We start from the raw sequence: 15,534 nt of genomic DNA, 5'->3' as shown, positions 1-15,534 counted from the left end.
ATTATTAATATAATGGGTCCTATCCATAACAGATTATGCTCCAATTCACCATTTAAACTCTTTGCAATCCTTCAAGAAAAAAAAATTAGGCCTCATATACATAGCATAATTTGTTTCGGAGAAATGATTTTTATCCATTTAATCTACTTATGAAAGGAAGCTTCTAAGTCTTTAGAAGATAGAGAAGAAAACAGCTTTCAGGTTGCTATTGACTTGGCTGGCCCTGTCTTAAAGAACTCTAGAAGTGAGGCGCCGTGAGGGCGGACGGCCTGGGCCCATGGAGGGCACTGGGCAAACCGGAGAAGGGGTGAGTGAGGCGCTGTGAGGGCGGACACACTGTGGGAAGCTGCAAAGATTCAGCTGCTTGGCCATTTACTAGCCGGGAATGTCACTCCCTGAGGGGAGCTGCAAAAAGAGGCAGGGGAGCGCCACTCCCTGTCAGGAGAAGCCAGAAAAACAAAGCTCAATCGCCTACAAGCAGGGTGGTATCGGCCCTTCACTGCTGTGCTAAAAACTTTAGTTTGTTTCCTTCTTTACCCTAGCTTTGACCCTGTTTCCTAGCAACCAACCCTGTCAGTTTCCCGCCCTAAACCCTATATAGGTGTGGGCTTTCTTTTCGGAAGGGGAGTGTGTGTGGAATAAAGGAGGCTTGATCAGAAAACGCTGGTCTTGCCTCACTCTCTGTGCTCCCCTCCTGCCCTACTCTCTCTCCCTCCCTCAGGCATGAACCCGCAAGGATTTACCGCCAGGCCGGCTGGGGTGGGACATGACAGAAAACAAGCAAACACAACAAATAAACAACAACAAAACCGTCACAGATCTTCAACCTATAAAGGCCCACATGTTTCAGGGCTGTTGCATTTTCAAAGAAATCTTCAAGTAAAAAAAAAAAGTTAAACCAACAACAAAAAAGCAACAATCTATGAGGACTAAGAAAAATAAATCTAAGAAAAACAAAAATAGGTCTTCCAAAAGACCTCATATCACAAGTAACTGCTAAGTAACACTTTTTAAAAAATGAAGGTTGCATCAGATACTAAAGATGCCAAATAGTTATGAAAAATGGCCAGGAAGGCAGTAGGAAGGAGTGGTATAAAATGTTTCTTTCAAGTTATTTCTGAATCTCTAGTCTAACAAAGGAAACTCAGATTCCAACCAGAGGGAAGCGGAGCGCAGAACCTGGAGCGCAGGGATGCTGCGTGCCGGCCTGGGACGCACCAGCCGGTTTCACCGCACCGGCCTGTCCACAGGACGATCCCATCCCTCCTGTCACTCTCACCACCGGATTAACGTGAAGCCTCTCAGGATAACGTTTCAGGTTGTTTGGGGGTTTTTCGCCTTAAAGGCTTCAGACAGGCGGTTTTTGAGTGTGAATCCTCAGCTTAGCCTCCCTCAGCTTCCAGTTTGGACTTCTGAGCTCAGAAGTGCCACCACGGGGCCGGTGGCTTGCTGGTGCCTGTAACCAGGGGCGACCACACTCAACTGGAACAGAAGCACTTTACTAAAAGATCTCGAGAAGCATTTTCCTAAGATGCTGGAGGGAAAAGGCAGGGTTTCTACAAAATACTAACAATTACTTAAAATGAACCTCTATTTCCCACCTCCCAACCCCAATCAAACAAACAAACAAAAAAAACTATAAAAAATTAGGACCTGGAATCTTCATTACATTATCACTAACTCTGGATTCAGGAGATCAGTCTTACCTTCTGAGGCCTTGATCACATATCCCCCCTTCTTCTCCCTGGGAGGCACACTAAGAAGCTGCATAATCCTGTCCAGCAGCCCGTGGATGATCTCAAACCCAGGATTCCTATTGTAGTAAACAGCACAGAGGTGCCTGTGGTTTCTCGCACCTACATCTGCAAAGAAATAAAAGAATTAGCCACCAGGCCATGGTGACCACAACTTAAGAAGCTGCTATGGGGCTAGAAAGCATCTTTATAAAACTTAGAGCTAAAGCAAATACTGAGAGCAAATTGGGGGTGTGGGGGGGACAGACCATTAAGTTCAAAGAGTCAAAATCATATTGTTTACAGCATATACAGGGGCGCCTGGGTGGCTCAGTCAGTTGAGTGTCTGACTCTTGACTTCGGCTCAGGTCATGATCTCATGGTTTGTGAGTTCAAGCCCCATATCAGGCTCTGCCCCTCCTCCACTTGTGCTCCTGCTCTCTCTCAAAATAAATAAATAAACCTAAAAAAAAAAAAAGCAAAGGTTGGAAAACTATGAAGCGAAGAAGGGAGTAACTACCACAAAAGTTAGGACAGTGGTTGTTCTAAGTAAAGAGAAGTGATAAGATGGGGAAGAGCCTTCCCAGACGCCTGAGATACCGGCAATACTCCATTTCTTAGTTTGAATGGTTTACGATATTTTTAAACCGTATGTTACATATATGCGTCACAATTAAAACATGAAAAAAAGCAAGATAGGAAGATAAGACTGACACTGATGTAAATATAAGCCAAAAAACTCTCCACACAGGAAAAAGAAGGAAGAGGAATACACCTAAATATCAACGGAAGTTCTCTTTGGGCAGAGACCATGTTTTCCAAATTTCATCTATTTTCCAATTGTTCCCTGATTATATATATTATTCTACTTTGAAAATCAGAACTTACAAAATGTAGTATTTTAAGGAAGACTTGCAGCAATCCGAATGAACCCCGACGGTGAGTGGATAAACAAAACGTCGTTCGCCCACACCGTCGTGGAATACTACTCAGCAACGAAAAGGAACAAACCATCAATGGATGTGAGCACCTAGATGAATCTCAAGGGCATTCTACCCAACGAAAGAAGCCAGTCTCAAAGGTCTACATACAAGTCCACTTACAGGACATTCTGGAAAAGGCAATACTACAGCAACCGAGAACAGACAGCGGTTGCCTGCGCTCAGACGTGGGGGGAACCTAACTACAACGGCACAACATGGAGGGTTCTGGCGGCAAGAGAGCTGCTTTCATGTCTTGCAGTCATGGTTACAAAGATCAGATAGTTTATTAAAACCCTTTTTTAAAAAAGTGCATGGCATATAAAGGTAAACTCAAATTCAACAGTGAGCATTTACCTTGAACAGATATATATATACCTGTGGCCCTTTAATTCTGAAGGAGACCACTGCTCTAGCACAAACTTCGAATGTTGACCTCATTCTGCCATTCAAATTAGGAACAGAGGGAAAAAAATGTCTATGTGGGGGAAACTGGAAATAATCTACTTTATATTCTCACAGTGAGCGAAAGTTCTTCCATAGATTTATTCCCACAGCCACAACTGACAAAATATAAAATGTCTTTTACCTTCCAGATATCCAAATAGAACATGGGTATTTTAAGACACTACATGACTCAAGGAATATAAAAGTGAGCACATAACTGGGGTGAAAAGGAAAAGTCACAACTGAGTATTATGTGCCAGGTACTTAGAACTTACCATTCTTCTATGACCGTATTTAATTTTTAAGACAATCATATTAACTGGATTTTATTACCTCCATAAAACAGGATAGGAAAAATAAGATGGAAAAACAAAGGCTCAGAAAGATTTTACAATGGCAAGCAAACTGGCGGGAGCTAACTGTAATTAATTACACAGCTAATAAGCTATAAAACCAGGATGTGACCTCGGTGGTTTCGCTCTAAAACACATGCTCTTTCTACTACACGCTGTAAACCTCTAAGTCTCTAAAGGATTTGGAGATTTCTCAATCTCTGAAGGACTTAGACGAAAACAAGTAAAGCTTAACAAAGTCAAAGATGTACATTCTTGAAATGATTTTGATAGGACGCGTTTTAGTATTCTCAAGTGGTAAGTCCTTCAACTGAAGTTTCAAGCCATCGACAGTAGTGTAACTCATGGAAAGCATACGCAAAGTTACACTGCCGACTGAACACAGTGAAGAAATATCTGTTCTTGCCATGTGACACTGCCTACTGCCCATCAGGTTCAAGGCACTCCAGCCTATGTATACCTGGAGGGAGAAGGTCAAAGCCAGTACAGGGCCTGCACAGAGTAACCCCTCAACAATTAATTTCTGAGTAAGTGAATAAACCTGGAGAGGGAGAGGGAGCGTGCGCGCGCACACACGTGCACACACACGCACGCGCACAGCTAACCAGGGCCAGGCGTGGACAGTGGCCGCACAGGAGCTGGCTGCTGCAGGAAAGGGGGCTCTGCACTGCTGTCCTCCTCCATCATTTCCATTTGCGAGATAAAGAAATCTGGTATCTAAAAGCTATAATTGAAGGTGTAAGAATAAAAATTAATATTAAAACCAGGCAGGCATAAAACCTCACTAACTCAACCACATGCATAAACTAAAATGAGGGGTTTGATTTCTCCGTGGGAACACACACACACACGCACACATATACCCGCATACTCCCCGAAGGGAAAAATGAAATGAAACAGAACTAAATTACCCCTTTCATATCACTGACTTGCTCCTGGGTATCTCTGCCATGTGGTCCCCATTTGTTGGTGTCACATGCTTCCACTTTACCACACAGACATGTATTCACACTGCTTTGTTGTTCCACTTTGCTGGGAGCCTCTGAGGAGCCCAGCAGTCATGCCAGCATCCAGAGAGCCGAGCAACATAAACTGGGAGCTTTATTTTGGTAACCTCTGTGCCTTGGGATACTTCTTTCCTGATCTCCAAACTACGTACAACTTAACTTTTCTGATAAGAGGAGCAAGCTTTAAAGACTTCGAATTTAGAAAAAGCAAGTCAAGTGATTTTGGTGATCAGAATGATGAACTTACAATAAAACATATAGGCCTTAAAATTATATTCTATTCAAGGAAGGCTTCAAGACGTTTGCATAACACATGGACACATACACATGCACGCTAATGAGCCACGTATGTTTAGATTCGATTTTGCAATATTTTGAAGAAAAGCCACGGAGTTTTAGGGCCTATCCGAAACCCACTGTGCGAATTACCCTATTTAGACCAACTCCAACTCCCACCACTGCCTGGCCACTCCCACATCTCCGCAGTGCTGCCCTCCCTCTGGGCTTGCTTCCTCACATCTTGCCAAGATATTCCCTCTACTGCAGCCAAGGCGAATTCAAGGAGGAAATAACCACGTATTCGGTCCCACCATTCCTCCCTGGAGAAACTGCTAGGTACAGTAAAATTCCCATCTCCTACTATTTTGCAGCGAGGGACCCTATTAGGTCACAGGAAGTTCCCGGACTACATGCCACAAAATAAGAACTATTTAAATTTCATGCTAAAACAAGGGTTCGTTGGAAAGGCCTCGGTTCTTCCTAACCCCATTACCAGGCCTCTTGTGTTAGCCCATCAAACAATTCTGCTTTTAAAATGGGCCTGCCAAGTATGTCAGCCTAAATTACCAATGTATTTTGCAGACTTCAAAGTACTGCCTGGAGAGGCTGATCTAAACCACCCCGAGGAGGAGATGACTGGCTACAATTCTAGAAGCTCAAAGAACAGGCCAAATGATGTTTTAAAAGAGGAGGGAAAAAAGTGGTACATGATGTCTCCCAGTAAAAATCTATTGCCTCCAACTCAAATCATTCAAACAGGCTCCTGCTCCGTGTAGAACTTCTCTGACCACAGTACAAATGCTAAGAAGCAAATTACGGGTGTTAGATTCTATGTGGACAGACTGAAAAAGGGCAGAGTCTTCAAGAGAACAATTCCATCTCTATGCTCAGACTCACGGAAAGGCCCAAATACAGATGCTAGCAGAAAGCCTACTTACTGAAAAACCCAGAGGCCGACACTGAGCACTGAGACTAACAGTCTGGCCAAGACAGAAAATAAAATGAAGCACCTTCATTTTTAACCCATTCCACCCAATAAACTTCTCTAACACCGGTACCCAAGAGACTATAGTTAATGTGGCAAATTTGACACTCACCTGAAGCATTTCAATATAATATTAAATGATTCACAAAAGCTACAAGAATCGTGTGAAGACGCACACCTCAAAACGCACCTAATGGAGGAAAACAGGAACACCTACACACTGGTGTTAGGGCTGCACGTTTATTTAAAAAATCCTTTTTGCAAGAGAACTTAAGACAGCAAAACTTTAATGTGCATACCTATGGACTGACCAATTCTATTTGTACAAATATGTATTTGTATAAGGGTACAAGAATACACATTACAACAGACATGTTAGCAAACACCCAGTAGCAATCTAAATATTCATCTTAAATTTGAATAAACTATAACGCAGACAGACAACAGAATATTATATAGACATTAAAAAGAATGAGGTGGATAGAATGTGTTCATAGGAAAAAGTACAGGACAGGTAAAGCATAATTCCGTTTTCTAAATACTAGAAAGTATTAATCTATGGCTCTACAGAGAAACGTAAGACTCATGCTTGCATACGCACAGAAAATATACGGTAAGAGTATGCACACATAAACACATACACACACAACTATCAGAGCGGGATTAGGGGAAAGCTGGATATGTATTTTATTTTTTCATTAAATATGAAAATAAAATTGCCCTTAATATGTATTTGTGAAAGTTCTTAAAGATACTACAAATTTAGAAACAGAAAATTTAAGAGCAATTTTCCTTAAAACTTCCATATTAGCACACCAAAGTATAATTTTTTTTAAGATAATGCTATAAGCCAAAAAATAAATGTGAGGAGGAAAAAAAAATCTATGACCTTCTAAATGCATGAAGGAAAAGTTGTAACTTGTGTGCTGCCTTCTCGTTAACATAAACCTGGAACAGATTTTTATCTATTAAAAAAATACAATATGCAATGCATGACAGAGCACATTATACTCACACTTACAGATTTTAACTATGTGGAACCAAACACACTAAAATAACTTTCCGTACTAAAAATGATGTTATTTATAGTTAGGATGCCATCGTATAGGAGAATGATGCTACTTCAAATATTGTCACTGTCAACGTTCCTTACACCCATATTTTTTGAATTATTAATTGAAACTTCTACATGCCAAAAACATGAAGTAGTAAAATTAAATTAATCCAGACTGATGACATAAGCTTTCTTCAGAAAACCGCATTCCACATGTGGATACTAGATAATCTTCCATTACTTGATGGCCACAGAAATAATGGACAATTTCTCAAGAGCTCAAGTATTTCACAAGCTCATAATAAAAACGCCTTTATTGAGCTCTTTATCAAGCAGAGTCACAGAAAAAACTGTACAAATCTGGCCCCTGTATTCAATAGGTTACAATACAGACAGACCAATGAATGGCAGAGGAAGCCGAAAGAACAAACCAAATCATGTAACAGGGAATTAGTTCTGTTCTATGCAGCCTCGCCGGCCGAAGGAGGAAAGAGGAAGAAGAATCCTCTATATTGTGATTAACGTTAAAAGAGACTCCGGATTTCCACATCTAAACAAGTCCGGGGAAGAAGGAGATCATTCTGATTTGGAAGAGCTACGGGGAGAATGCGAGATTTTAGACACCACCTGAACACTCGGCGGGAGGAAACACGGCCTGTAGCAGGGCTGTGACCACACTCTGGAGGAAGCAGGAATGGCCTGAGCCTGGAGTGAAGGCTCAGGGTGAGCACGGCTGCTCAGGCGAGTGCGGTGGCTGGAGCCCTCCCAGCGCTCAAGGGCCTGTAACCTGCTCCGTCCACCGTCACACTCAAGCCCCAGAGTCTTCAAGTGCAGCCGTTCAAACTCCAGTGATGGCCGTGCGGTCATCAGGATGCTCGCAGGTAGGACTGCATCCTGGCTCAAGCTAAACCACCTTAGACCCTTCACAAAGCCTAATCAGCCATCCTTCTGAGGCTATGGTTTCTTTTAAACTTAGACTCAACCCAGAGATGCGTTTTCTATGCATTCCAGCTAGCTTCTAGGCACCATGGCAGCTGCAAGGGCCGTCATGAAATAACCAGTGACAGCAGAACTCAATCTGCTTTTAATAAAAAGCCATAATGTTGGGCTTTGCAAAATCCAATTGCTTCTCTGAGCACGGGACTAGCCCAGGTTAATTCACAAGCAGGTCCTTGGCTCCTCTAAGGTAATTTACTCTTGGGGCGGCTGGGTGGCTCAGTCAGTCGGGCATCCGCCTTTCAGTTTCAGCTAGGGTCACGATGCCAGGGTTGTGGGATCGAGCTCCCCATCAGGCTCTGTGCTGAGCATGGGGCCTGCTACAGATTCTTACTCTCTCACTGCCCCTCACCCCTGCCTGCTCTCTCTCACTCTAAAAAAAATTAAAAATTAAAAAAAAATAAACTTGCTACTTTGTCTATAGTTTACAATGAATGAAAGTATGAACAACTGAAATCAATAACTCACAGCAGCCTGACTTGATAGCTTCAGGGCTGCTCCCACTGACTTCCGTTATACAGCTGAAAACCTACCCCATGGCAGAGGCTGCATTTAACTTCATTCCAAAGACACATGCCATTCTGCCCAAAAGGGATAAATCCGCTTAGCTGCTTGAGTCATGACTAATTTTTAACAATGGTGCAGCAACTTCGGATCCTACAGTTCAGTAAATGCAGTGGCTGGCTCAGCCTTAAAGAACCAGGATGTGTCAGACTCCGAGTGGAAGTCTTAATATTTGAGAAATGTGTCTTAGTTGCTAAACAGGCAGCCAGACATTTACAGACGGTCAGTCCACACGAGCAGAAGAAACTGTCCAATGAGGCCAAGCATAAAAACAGGGGCTAGAAGCCTTTCATTTACTCACAGGAATGTAAGCGTACCATACATACAGGAGAACAGGAACGTAGGGCAAATAAAATTTGTGGGAGGCATATCGCAGCCCAGCACAGATTTCTCCTCCATTTCCATTGTGAAGACACACCTGCCTCCACAGAACTGACGTGAGGCGGGAGTAAGGGTTTCCCCTGATGTTACAGAACGAGTCAGCGGTGCCTCTGCGCTATCAGGGTCCCTTGGAGCACTACCTGTAACAACTTGTTTACTAGTCCATCTCCCTCAAGCCTGGCAACTCTCTTACATTCCAAAAGACCCTGGCAAAGAAAAGGAACTCGAAGACTCTTCTACCAGTGCGACCGTTTTGCTCGTCCCTGCTGCACGTCCCTGCCCCTTCTGAACCAGTACTCTGGGTACAGCCCCTCCCGTGAAAATCTGGGATATCTTTATGTTACTGGAAAACTCCTCTATCATTGCACTTTTGATAGTCGACATTTTTCGTCTTCAAAAGTGTGAATATTTAGGAGGAAACGGCTAGCTCCAACAGAAAAAAATACTTACTCGGTTGAAAGGCAGTAAAAATGTATGCTCAATTCATTGAGGAGAGGTGGCTGATGAATTACTGAAAAGAAAACAACATTCCTGTTTTTAAGCAAATACCCTCCCCCCAACCACCAGTACATTTTGGTTTTTGATGCCCTAAAAAAAGATAGTACACAACAGAAGAAAACCCAATTAAATCGAAAGTTAGGACAAAAACGAGCCCCAAGTGCCTCAGCAAGGTGACATTAATCCTTTAATGGCTGAAGGTTTACAAGTTATTCTCATGGACAACCTACCCCAGATGGGGACAGAGGTGTCTGGCCGAAGGGACTGCTAACACCCTGCAGTAAGAGCATACACTTAGCAGCGCTTATTACGTGGCCAGAACTCTTCAAGATGCAAATTCATGTAATCCTTGCCAAAATCTAGTTAAGTGCGCTCGTTCTCCCCATTGCTACAAATGAGAAGACAGGCACAGGGAGACTGAATAAACTGTCCACAGTCAAGCTGCTCCTAAGAGGCAGAACCAGGACACACACCACAAAACGCGGACTCTATGGTCTTGAATCTGTGGAGCTGCGCCATCCCTGCCAGAGTCCTCTGTGTACCCCAAATGACAAGGAGGGGTCCACCTGCACATACGCAGAACGCTCCAACAGAAAAACTGCTTGATGGGCTAAAAACTCCGGGTCTGCCTCAGGAGGAGACCTACTCCAGAGCAAACGTGGGTTTTCCAGATGGTAAACTTCCTGAGCACACCTCGCTCTGCTCATTCCTCAAACCCCACCGGAAGAAAAGGCCAAAGACATAAACCATAATGGTGCGAGGTAACAGGCAAAAGTCTTAGCAGATGAAAATGGCTCCCTGGGGAAAACCGCAGAATAATCACAAGTAAACAGAGGAATAAAAGGTCCGCTACAGAGATGAAAACTACTCTTTCTGACGACACAAAGTGCAGCAGAAGTGCATGCGGACTGACCGGGTTCCTGGGGCTATCACGGGGGTGATTTGCTGAACGGTGGCCCACAGCCTAGCACTGAGGAACAGCTCGCTCGCTCTCAACAGGCGGCCTTCTGCCCAAGCACGGGCCTCGCCTGCGAGTGGGGTCTGTGTCTGGGCCTTCCCAAAACCACGTGAGAGAGAAAAAAGCACAGACGTCCCGACCGGGGACTGCAAACAGTCACGTGCTCAGGGCTCACAGTGAAATGTCGCTGGGGCAGCCGTGGGGACCCCAGCTTGCTCCTCGCCCTCCAGGCCCCGAGCCGAGCTGCTGGCGTACAAGCGCGCCCGGCCCTGGGGTGCCTGAGGGAGCCCCGCCAGGAGGGGGAGGCCAATGGCTGAAAGAGTAACACCCATGAGGGAACTTGGAATAACTGACCTAATCCTACACGCATTTATAAATATGTTTGGATCACCAAGGATCAAAACATACAATTCAAAGAGCTAAGATGAAAGGAAGGGAGTCGAAATTAATAGAAAAACCTGATGGTGAAATCGTAACAAGTCCTCAGTGACCTGTGCCAGTGGAGGACCTGAGGCACAAGAACCGGAGAACGACTTAGAGCCGGCACTGAAAATGGTTTCTGATTTCTACCTCTAAAGAAAACTGACCTACCGCCCAAAGAAAATTCTACATAGACTGATACCAAAATAAACTTTTATTCTCTAGGGACATATGCACAGAAACCAAATTCTGACCCTAGCTCTAGGTCCAAAATTTATTCAGCCTGTCTCAATTTCCCTATATATTAAACATGTACAGTGTTTTCTGGTCCCATCTGCCTCGAAGAGATGGATTAACAATCAAAAGAGAAGAAGTATGTGTGAAAAGATTCCGAAAAGTATAAAGTAGCATACAAACGCAAGGCGATGCTGTTAACTGAAGACAAGGCTGTACACTGGCGAGCGGATGGAATCTAGCTTTGGCTGAAAAGTTCGCCACAAAAGGTCCACAGACAGTCAGCGTGGACATGCCTCTCTAGCATCTATTTCCTAAGAGAGGCTGATTCACAACCAATCATTCTTGACTACTCTGGTCAGTTAGAATCATGCCATATGATCCTCTTCAGGAGAAACTGAGAAAAACGCCTTTGCTGATGTCCACAGATTCAAAAGAAAACACTGAATTCTGCAGTCTTGAGTAAGACTCCTGAATAGAACACAGGATTTGAACAGTTAAATCCAGGAAACCAGAGAAATACTGCCAGCAGTTCGGTCATTTGATGGCACTGCTCACCAAGAAACGATCTCCTATGCAGCTCCACGCAGGCCTAAGTTGGAGGACAGAAGTCTGAATAAGACTGACATCCTTGGCAATCGGGTTTAAGTACTAACTAAATCCAGTTTATTATTAAAGAACCTCTGAGTTCCAAATGGGGGACCAAGCAACTTGCTGTGTTAAAAGTCCAGCCTCCACTCGAGACAAAACCTGGTAAAACACGTATAACTAGTACGAGAGTGATGAGCAGCCGCTCCTGACTAGACGACAAGATAACAAGTACCTTAAAACGACGTGCACGTAAATCACAGGACAGAAGGAAATGTTCCATAGCACTTTTCAAGTTGAGGTGCTTTAAATTTTTTTTAAATGTTTCTTTCTTTTTGAGACAGAGAGAGAGCATGTGTGCATGTGCACATTCAGGGGAGGGGCAGAGAGAGAGGGAGACACAGAACCTGAAGCAGGTTCCAGGCCCTGAGCTGTCAGCACAGAGCCCGATGCAGGACTTGAACCCACGGGTCGTGAGATCATGACCTGAGCCGAAGTTAGACACTTAATGGACTGAGTGGCCCAGGTACCTCTAAAGCTGAGGTTCTTCATAAATATTAAGATTTGCTTTCCATTAAAGAAATAAGAGAGTAAACAAATACCTGAAAAACTTGCTTGGATGGAGTCATATCAATCATGAAAACTAAATTTCTGAAGCAACTGGGAAAATTTAAACACGAGCTGGATGTTCGATGATAAAACAGTGTGGCTTATTTTTTTAAAAGTCAAAAGTGGCCTCTGTTATCTTTTAGATATACATTATCTTTTTAGAAACACATACTAAAGTGTTTGCTGATGAAATGACAGGCTGTCTAGGAACTACCTCAAAAGAATACGGGGAAGAAGGGGAGAGTGTAACAGATGGAAGAAGACCAGGCACGTGCTGATAACCGCTGACGGCACGGCTTCACGGGGCGTCACGCTGCCTGCCTTCACGCGCAGGTGGAAGTGGCATAACAACATGCTTTAAGTGTCCAGGTCAAAGGGGACTTGCTCTTACCTCTGCTAGAGTCTTTGACCACAATGTCAGAGATTTCAAACAGCTTCAGAGGGAGGGGCATCTTCCGATTGGCAGCTATGGTCTTTAGGAGGCCGGGAAGCAGGGTAGTGCGCGCCACCTGCAGGGGAACACGTGACACTGCACTGACCAACCGCGCCCCACAGTTCTGGTTACAAGGCCAGAACTCAGCAGCTTCACAGCAAGCCTCCTCCGGAAAACGCAATGCCTAAGTTATTTTTAATTTTCAATTCCAACACAAATAAATGACAAAATGCTGGCTTCCAAACTTAGAAAATGAAAAGTCACAAAACCTGATCATAAAATGAGAAGTAAATGTTATAAATAACAATGCTTGTACCTAGGATTATTTATTCTATTATTTTAAAAATTAAAGTTACTTTTAAGACTTCAAATATGTAAATTTTCATATCATGCTTTATTTTATAGAGTAACTGAAAGAGATTACAAGAAATCCAAATATTTATATAAATTAAATTTGATTTAATCAAATTCTTAAAAAACCAAGACCAGGGAAAATGTAAATGCAATTAAAATACCACAACAACGAGAAAAGAGAACACAAATACGTTAAGCACTAGAAAAAGTATGCAGTTGCTGTGGGCAAGCTGTGACTACAACTTTCAGCTGAGCAGCCAAAGAAATAAACCATACATCCTAGTTCTTAAAACCAAAACAGCTTCCCTACTTCGATCTCAAATTTCTGATTCTAAGCTAAAGAAGACAGGCTGGTTCTCAGCACATCCCGTTACTCGCAGAGTTTTACGAGTGGTGCTCGGACTCGGTCGTTCCGGGCGTGGGCTCTGCCGTCAGGCGCCAGCACGGCCATCCTCCGCCCAGACTACGGAGAGCCGGAGCCGCTCCCTCCCCTTCCGCTCCGGTGCCCTGTGGTCTGTCCTCCACGATGATCCTCTGAAGCTCAAGTCAGATCACCAAACTCTCCTGCTCAAAAATCTAATAGGTTTTCATCAAATTGTGAATAAAACCCACGCCCTACACGGTGTCCTCTCTCAATCTGGCGCTGGCACCTTCTCCAACTTGCACACCCGCCGCTCCCACGGGGCTACTGGGCTTCAGCCGCACTCCGCAAGCCGACTTCCAGCTCAGGCCTCCAGGCCTCCTCCTTCCTCCACCTCCTACACTCTTCCTGCGGACTCCCGTGTGGCGGCCTTACCTTCTTCAGGTCTCTGTCAGCAGGTCCTCTCCCACAGAGGCCTGCCCTGACCACGCTGGCTAAGTCAGCAGCCCCTCCCGGACCCTCCAGGCCTAACAGGAACAAGCCCCTATCGACCTGCCAGCAGAACGTCTGCTAAGGACACACCACACCTCTCCCATCACCCACTCCAGCAGCCGCTGCCAGTGGCCACCTCTGTGCCTTTCTCACCACCGCTCACTCTCACTAACGGAGAGAAAGTGCTCAGGACAATCAGACACAAAACTGCAACGTTAAAAGCCAGCTTAACTTACTGGAATATAGACAAGTTTCCTTTGTGAATAACTTTTCCTCGCCCCCGCCCCCATTTGACAGATAAGCCTTATTTGCTTGTTTAAGAACTCACAGCAATACAAACCATTAAAACTACTTCCAATCAAGCTTCTAGATCTACCTACCAATTTACTAGAAACACAGGGGACCTCTGGAATGGTATTCCACAAAATCTTAACTGTGCGAACTCCACAGGACAAATGACCCAGTTTCTTCAACAAAGAAAGTGAAAGGGAGAGGAAAAGAGAGAGATGACTAGTGGGGCAATCTGTAAATTAAGAAGACTTAAGCACATCAACTCTGTATGAACCACATTTGAATGCTAAATCAAACAAACAAAATGGAGACAACTGGAAAAACCTGAACAATGACTGGATATTTAAAAACACTAGGAATACTAATGCTAACTTGGGGGGATGTGGTAACATTCTGTAACTTTGCTTATAATTATAAAAAAAAAATTCTTACATGTTTTAACTAAATGACATTTTTCTTCTTTTATCCATTCTCTAACATCTCTGTGAGAAAACAGCCCAGAATTAAGAATCATACAAGAGAAAGAACGGGCTCAGACAATAAGCAGAGCTACGAGTCCATAGACAACCTCACCGTCCGCCACACGAGGAACAGCAGGACGTGTGCTGGTAGAGCAGGAGTAAAACACAGAACCCGTCCAGCCCAAAAGATGGACTCCCTCGAATGTATTTTGTGCAGCATTATTGATTCTGAAAGTGTGCCAAACCACTATTTATAGTGATGTTTAATGTGTTTCGGATCTGTTTTCCTTCCACTTACATAAAATAGAGAAAACACGATGTAAACCCTAAAGGGCATTACCTCCTCTTAAATCTATCGAGCTTGGTAAACAAAACTGGGAGAAAAAGGGAAACCTGGAATAAACACAAAGGAAAATCCAGTAAGATTTACTGAAAAGTCCCTCTACCCAGATGAATTTGAGTGTCTCCTAGTAAAAAAGAACACCGTAAGAGCAGTAGAAAATCTAGTGGACCTCAAAACAAACGTATCACAATCCTTCCAAACTGGCAAAACTTCTTCAAAGTTCTGACACTGAATCCCGAGAAACAACGTCTATACCTGATGCATGTTATTACCAATCAGGTCTTTAAATAGCCTAGCCCTCATCTACCTCGCCCGATAGATTATATCTAACTTTTAAAAAATCTAAATTTTAACATTTTTAGAACTTTAAAAATCTTTAGAATTGAGCCTTTTGCAGATGTGAAAACCACAGAAACTACCTCAGGAGTTCACATGTTCACGGCATTAATTTACTTGAAAGCATTTCTTCCCAAGTCAGAGACTCCCCGTGATTCCAAACACAAGTTACAGAAAAATCATAAAGAACTGTGCATGTAAGCAAAGCAGGATGACAGAGGGGAGACGGTTTAAAGTCATTAATCAGCAAAGGAAGATACTATAATCTCTGAAAACTGCACTTCGAGGTAATATCCAAATCTATAATGTCAATCATTTAACATTTACTAAGGTAGCATCATTCACATTGAAATATTCCTAAACTCTACATGAAACCG

The 15,534-nt window shown here is 43.5% G+C and overlaps 1 protein-coding gene across 1 annotated transcript in view; it reads right to left on the bottom strand.

Moving 5' to 3' along the window:
* Positions 1–15,534, bottom strand: part of FARSB (phenylalanyl-tRNA synthetase subunit beta) — a 66,269-nt gene that overhangs the window by 19,341 nt on the left and 31,394 nt on the right. Inside the window, exons 15-16 of the mRNA XM_029933705.1 lie at positions 12,478–12,595; positions 1,707–1,862 (exon numbers count right to left, since the gene is read on the bottom strand). Of these exons, the coding sequence (XP_029789565.1) occupies positions 1,707–1,862; positions 12,478–12,595 (274 nt within the window). The remainder of the gene's footprint in view (positions 1–1,706; positions 1,863–12,477; positions 12,596–15,534) is intronic.

This window comes from Suricata suricatta, chromosome 3 (assembly GCF_006229205.1).
Source record: "Suricata suricatta isolate VVHF042 chromosome 3, meerkat_22Aug2017_6uvM2_HiC, whole genome shotgun sequence".
Taxonomy (NCBI): domain Eukaryota; kingdom Metazoa; phylum Chordata; class Mammalia; order Carnivora; family Herpestidae; genus Suricata; species Suricata suricatta.
Note: the sequence above shows the minus strand (reverse complement) of the source record. Positions and strands in the feature narration are given on the sequence as shown.